This window comes from Sceloporus occidentalis, unplaced genomic scaffold (assembly GCF_023333645.1).
Source record: "Sceloporus occidentalis isolate IW3139 unplaced genomic scaffold, rSceOcc1.0.p SCAF_215, whole genome shotgun sequence".
In the NCBI taxonomy this organism is placed as follows: Eukaryota; Metazoa; Chordata; class Lepidosauria; order Squamata; family Phrynosomatidae; genus Sceloporus; species Sceloporus occidentalis.
The window spans coordinates 334,426-341,501 of NW_028317195.1; the positions used below are offsets into that span (position 1 = coordinate 334,426).

Below are 7,076 nucleotides of genomic sequence, written 5' to 3' on the forward strand. Positions count from 1 at the left end.
AATATGGAGAAGACATAACTATTTATCCTCACTATGCTGATTATTTTATTTTTTAACAGCCTTCATTTTTTGTTGACCGTGTTTCATCTGCTGCAGTGTACGCACACGTTAGTATAGTTTTTTTCCCCACTAAGTCATAAAAGTAATAAAAGAGACTTGTATGCATTTAAGTGTTTTCTGACAGTTTGTGGTGGCCATAAGATATTTGCAAAATCAGTCACACTGATTCTTCAAACCACGGAGTTTGCTGAAATGATGTGAATATGTTTGCTTTACTAAACACATTTATGTATATTATATCCTAACAAAAACATGTACACATATGGGTGAGACATTAAAGGGAAAGTGATTAAGATGTAGTATGGGTCCCTCACTGAACAGGTGCCAGACACTGCTGTTCTCTGTATATCAACAAACATTCTCTGTTCTCAAGCTCTCTCCTACTCGGTATTATGAAACAATACCACAAAATAATCAGATATCTGTATGTGATCTTCTAAACAAAACCTTATCTTTGAGTGCAAGCATGTTTTCCCATACTGCCATTACAGAGAACACTTGATTTTTTTGCACAATAGAACTTGCAATGATAAAACAGTCCCTTATTCAAAATACAAAGTCTTCATTTGGGTACATTGGGGTTATTAAGGTAAAATTAGACCAATTATGGGAAGGAGTAGTAAAAAAAATAATCCTCCAAATGTAGTTCTTTCCTTGAATAGATGAGCTTTTTCTTGAAAAATATAGTCCCAATTGGTCACCCATGAGCACTTTTAGCAGAGAGACTTTTATTAGACACTGAAAATGTTAACCTATAAGCACTTTTGGTGTGAGAACTTAAAAAGGCGATATCATCCTAAATAACTATCACCAATCCAAAGCAGCTACTTTATGGCCAACACATTACCCTGATGCTTCAGACTACATAATGTCTTTGAGCAGAAGAATGCATTGCTCCACCAAACATAACCACCAATACATATGAGATTATTTATGTTTTTGGTAAAATCCATTTGTATCAAACTGTCGGTTTTCCATTTCCTACAAAGGAATTATTTAAAGTAATTTAATATACTCAGCATCATTTCTTTTCTTTGTACCATGCACACATCCAATGGCCTGTTCAAAATATCCATATATAACCAAGATATATGGGATGCTGCACATTTTGGTATGGTTATAAGGAATAGACCAGGGCTGACTGAAAAAATTTAACAATGGGCCATTATCCAACATATTACATCATATTGATTCCTCTATATATGATGTGTTTTCTGAAAGACCAAAGAGTGCTAAAATCTGCCTGATCATAGATATCAGCTCCAGTTCAAGAGTCTTAACACAATGTGTGCATTAATGGAGTCATTAAAGATCTCCTAAATTAATCACAAACGATGATCTAATAGCAAAACTGCACCGGACACATTAATAAACTGGAAACTGAAAAGAATTAAAAGACTAAATATGTTCCTGGTTTTCTAGCACAAGAAGGCAATCCTCAACTAATGGTGACTCGAATCACCTTACAAGTCCAGCTCCAGGTCCTCCAACTCTTCCTCTAACGCTTTCCTTCGCCCTATTTTTTCTAGCTGCTCTTTGGATGGTTGTTTGATTTCACCAGAGTCTATTTTCTGTTGTAGTTCCTCCACCTGACGAAGCTTCTTTCGAAGATTCTTGATTTTCTTGGCTTTCTCTGCTGATTGGTTCTCACCATTTGCTGCTGTGTCCTTCTGAACTGGTGCTTCTGAAATGCTGACCTTTTCCAGTTCCTGCTGGGCCTCTTGAACCGGGTCTCGCTCGAGTTTCTCCTGCTTTCTTTTCTCTTTGCGCTTCTGGTTTCGTTTAGCCACTTTAGACAGGGTGCTATCACCTTCTGGTTTGGAACTCTGCTGGGCAGGGATATCACTATTGCAAAGTCCAGGTGGCAAGGAGGGTTTACTTTTGAAGAACTTTACATACTTGTTCTCATAACTGCAAGAAAGCAAAACCGATCAGCTGCACTTTGTAAAATGATACAACACCAACCTTAAACAATACAGGTATTCAGCATTTTGTTCCCTTGTGTCACAGTTCCTTCAAAAGGTAACAAGGTCATATCCATGAACACTGGTTACCAGGGTTTTCTGTATCGATCTGTGAATAGTTTTCTGTATCAACACTGGACATGTAACCTTAGGGGCAGACTAAATCAGAAAATCTTATATCTGATTATTTCAACCGAGTTCAAACAGATGCAGATCCTAACAGCAGTTGACCAGGAAGCACCTTTGACTTCCATGTCAGGGTATTGCTGTACTCAGCAGGTGCAGCTCAACACAAGTCAAGAGTGTTCTTAGTTCTTTCACACATACACTCAGAAAAAAACCCACTGAAACTGCAAAGTGGATGTAAAAAAAAACAACTCTCGTTTGTTACACCAACTTTGAAAGGGGCTGACGAAGAATCAGCTGCATTGAACATGAACTAATTAGTTTTATGGGGTTAAACTGAAATATGGGACTTCTGCTGTGCATTAAATGATAAATGGACGTAATAAAGCGACCTTGGATCAGAATTGGAAAGCGTTTGAAAACGATAATGCACTTGTTCCAATTCTGATCCCGCAGCACCCAAAAACATGCCATACCAATGGATGAGGTGTATTGCTGTACTGGGGGGGGGGGGGGGGGTGTCAGTCTCTGCAGGCTGGCAGATGATCATAGGTGTTGGAATTATACAGAAAGGAGTCAAACCAACAATGAATTCTGATCCCGAGATGCAGCTTTACAATATATAATTTTATAGAGATATATATATATATATATATATATATATATATATATATATAGTGCAATGGCAGATACATACACAGGAACTTCTTCTTGGGGCACATATCCCTCCTTTACTTTCCTTTGCTTCCTCCAGGTGCCATCTGGACGCTGAGTAGCTGCTATATACTTTCCTAACAAAAAAAAAAAAAAAGGATTATGGAAATACATGTATTAGTCCAACAGCAGCTCCCATGTAAATTCACATATGAATGGTTATAGTCAGTGGGTTGTAATCTACATTTGCACATTAAACCACTCTGTAAAATAAACACTTGGATATAATACACGTTTTTATAAATGCAGTTACACTGCAGATCTATCCCAATGCTTTGACCATGGATTTATTCAATAACTATTTTACTACAGAAAAGAACCGGCTGTCCTAACATAATAGAAACCACATGCAAAAAGCTAATACCGGAAGCCTGGAGGGACCAACGTTTTCCACTCATAGTACACGACGCTGGCCGTAAAGAAATGCGAGTTGATGTTGGTGTGGAAAAGGATGGAGGTTTGTCACACAACACAAATGAGGATTACGGTGTACCAACAGCGTAAATACACGGCGAGCGTATCGTATTTTGCACACAGGGTACCGATAATGCGGGATGCACGCTACAAAGAGCACAATGATAAGGAAACGGGCTATCCCACCCCTCAGAAAGCAGCATGCGGGGGACTGTCCGATACGCTGCACGGAACAGAATGGTTCCGTGTCATATGCTATGAGCGCGAAAGCCGGTGCAGGCAAACATACCCTCTCCCAGTGCTGCACTTACCGGATTCATCGGTCACATAGGGAGTCGCCATGTTGGTCCTCTCACCTTCTTCACTTCCGCCAACCCTCTGCGTGACGTCACAGCATTGTGCCAGAATGAAATCCACGACCTCTTGGACGTGGTGATAGTTACTCGTAAGCGGCCTCGGTTTGTTGAGACATTCTCAGGAAAAGTTTCATTTAAAATGCATTATGTAGTCTGACCGCATGCCCGTGTATAGGGATTTGCTAAAAAAACAAACAAACTATTTCAGCAAATAGTCCGCTTTATTTTTAGTCATCCAACAAAACAAAAACTTTAGGTTTCTGGGTGTATCTGTCAGTGTCTGCTTTTGCGTCACGTGACAATTATTAGGTGTTCCCAGCAAAAAATGAGGTGATTAGAAATAGATTCATGAGAAGGGTTTGGGTTAATTTTTAATTGTTTATTCAATTAACATATTTAAGGACAAAGTACGTGGTTCAGGGCAATAAGTATAACAGCCTATACCGCTGAAATCTTACAAAGTGACAGAACAGAAAATTTGTATAAATCATCTACCGCTTTGACTACTACATCCAGCTCTGTCTATGTTTATTCACTGAATAATGTTTTTTTTTTAAAAGTAATAGTAAATATGAAGTGTTTAAGAAGAAAGGTAAAAGGAAATGCATTTATTAGCCCCTTCCTTGGTACCTCAAGTCCCGGAGCGATTTTGCAGTATGTCGGTTCAGCGATTATTGTCCTTTCCTGCGAATATAGTGTACCCATGTAAAGTATATATTTTTTTTTTTCAAGGAGAGATAGAGCTTTCTTTTGATACCATAGTTAGATAATTAGATGAAAACTTAGGATGAGAGACTTTTTTTATATTTTTTCCCCTCACAAAATTAGGTAAAGAGACAGAAAATCCCCTCCAAGTTTATCAATTCAGGTGTCCTGATTTCAAAAATATCTAGTTTGTATAGAATTTCCATACTTTCCCAGCACTCATTGGAACATACTATAACATGTACATTATTCTTTACAAAGCCATATAATTTTTACATTTGGTATGATGGGATTGCAACTCTAATTTTAACCCCTTCATTCCCCTATAGACGTACCGGGACGTCCAAAAAACGCCCACAAAGAAACCCCTATGGACGTCCCGGTACATCCAGCCCTTCATGCAGCGTCAGGGACACATCCCTGCCACCGCACGGGAGGCCAGGCTGTCGTTTGACAGCCTGGACACCCCCCTGGCAGCACAAGCCGGCATCGCCGGCTTTCTGCTGCCCGATCTCCCGTAACAGCTTCCGGCATGAAAGCTGTTACAGTTGAAAGTGCCCGATCGCGCAGTTGCAAACGCGCGATCGGGCATTCCCTTCCGGGTTACGTCACTGCTGCGTCTGTGAGGACCTGCATAGAGATCACAGTGTGATCGGTGCAGGGGGATCGCGGGGAGGGGAGTGAGAAACCATCTCTCTCACTCCCCCTCCCGTCCTCAAAGAAAAAATTTAAATAAAAAAAAAAGATAATAAAAAAATTAAAAAACCTTACATCCCATTGCCCTAGCATAACATCTAGCCAGTATAACCCTTCTGCCCCCGTTCATAACCCCCAAACCCGTTAAGCCATAGGCATAAAAATTATACAAAATTGTACACCTTATAGTATGCTCCCTGGTGCTGGGAAAGTCTGGAAAATCTATATAAATTAGGTATTTCTGAAATCAGGACACCTGAATTAATAAACTTGGAGGGGATTTTCCATCACTTTACCTAATTTTGTGAGGATTCAGAGGGAAAATGTAAAAAAAAATTAGTTTATTTTTCTAATCTTCGCTAGTTTTTACTAAATTTCTCATTCTAAAATTTCAGCTAATTATCCAACTATGGTATCAAATGAAAGCTCTATCTCTCCTTGAAAAAACAATATATAGTTTAAATGGGTACACTATTCACAGGAAAAGAGAATCATCGCTAAACCGACATACCCCAAAAATGGCAAAATTGCTCTGGGCTTTGAGGTACCAAAAACCCCTGGGATTGAAGGGGTTAAACAAATAAACCAAAAATACCCACAAAAGTATATATTTCTCTAAAGCAGACATCCCAGACTATCAGGGGTATTTGGGCACTCTTCATGCAGCTATTTGGCCACCAATCACTGTCAAAAGTGGCCGCAGAAATTATTTTCTGCGCCTTTTTTCACTAACACTTCGGTGTTGCTTAGATTGTTTTGCACAGGGTCTCCTGATTACGGAGATACCCCACATTTTTTTTTTTTCTTTCTAGAGGGACATATCCATCCCTTACATATAGTACCCTATAGGGTAGTATTTTTTTATACTTATGGCTTAACGGGTTTGGGGGTTGTGAATGGGGGCAGGAGGGTTATACCTTTTTAGATGTTGTTTTATGGCAATGGGATGTAAGGGTCTTTTCTTTTTATTATCAGTGCAGTATGGTTAGAGGTCCTCTTAGCATGAACACATTTTACCACCAGCCTTTGTCAAAGTTTGCAGTAGTATCATCCGCAGTGGCGGAGCGAGCGGTCACAGCACATCCTGGGTTGGGTCTTACTGAATGCCTCGCTATCGAGGCATTTCAGAGACACCATTGAAGTTTTAAAAACCATACAATGTATGGTGGACGGGGAGGGGGCAGACATGGCCCCTGATGCTGATCTCGGTGTTGCTGAATGCCTCGACATCGAAGGATTACAGCAACACCGTTTGGGTGCAGAAAGCAAACGTAGATTGCTTTCTGCACCCATTTAAAGCCATGATGGTCCTGGCACGTCAATTGTCACTAACTGGATGTTAGTGCATGACGTCCCCGGACCATCAAATGTCATCAAGGGGTTAATAGTAACAACTTTGACCTTCTTCCTACTGGCTGGGCTCTTAGCCAGGGGTGCATAGTTGTTATCTTTTATTTATAAAAAGCCAACAATTAACACACTGCTTCTTACAATACATACACTACATGGACAAAAGTATTGGGACACACCTCTTAATTATTGAATTTAGGTGTTTCAATCAGACCCTTTGACACAGGTTCATAAAATCAAGCACCTAGCCACGCAGTCTGTATTTACAAAAATTTGTGAAAAAAATGGGTTGTTCTGAAGAGTTCAGTGAATTCAGGCGTGTTACTGTGATAGGATGCCACCTTTGCAATAAATCAGTTTGTGAAATGTCATCCCTGCTAGATATTCCACGGTCATTTTTATGGGTTACTGGAAACTGGAAGCGTTTAGATGCATCAGCAACTCAGCCATGAGACAGAAGTCCACGTAAAGTCAGAGAGCGCGATCACTGGGTGCTGAGGCGCATGGTGCATAGAAGTTGCCAATGCTCTGCTGATTCCATAGCTAAACAATTCCAAACTTCCACTGACATATCAGCACAAAACCGTGCGACAGGAGCATAATGGAATCAGTGTCCATAGCCGAGTAGCTGAATGTAAGCCTCACATCAACAAGTACAATGCCAGGCGTTGTCTCAAATGGTGTAAAGCCC

The 7,076-nt window shown here is 40.1% G+C and overlaps 1 protein-coding gene across 1 annotated transcript; it reads right to left on the minus strand.

Annotated features, from left to right (window-relative positions):
* Window positions 1–1,523: 1,523 nt before the first annotated feature.
* Window positions 1,524–3,620, minus strand: LOC149277378 (partner of Y14 and mago-like). Its single transcript, XM_089502994.1, has 3 exons — window positions 3,590–3,620; window positions 2,848–2,941; window positions 1,524–1,971 (listed from the first exon to the last, which is right to left on the minus strand). Exons 1-3 carry the CDS (start codon window positions 3,618–3,620, stop codon window positions 1,524–1,526), a joined length of 573 nt encoding a protein of 190 aa, XP_089359120.1.
* Window positions 3,621–7,076: the final 3,456 nt, after the last annotated feature.

Excerpts from the sequence above, each read along its gene's own strand:
- LOC149277378 (XM_089502994.1), bottom strand. The coding sequence starts at position 3,620 with ATGGCGACTCCCTATGTGACCGATGAATCCG. Across the intron at positions 2,942-3,589 it reads CTATGTGACCGATGAATCCG|GAAAGTATATAGCAGCTACT; the intron begins GTAAGTGCAGCA and ends TTTTTTTGTTAG. Across the intron at positions 1,972-2,847 it reads CCCCAAGAAGAAGTTCCTGT|TTATGAGAACAAGTATGTAA; the intron begins GTATGTATCTGC and ends GCTTTCTTGCAG.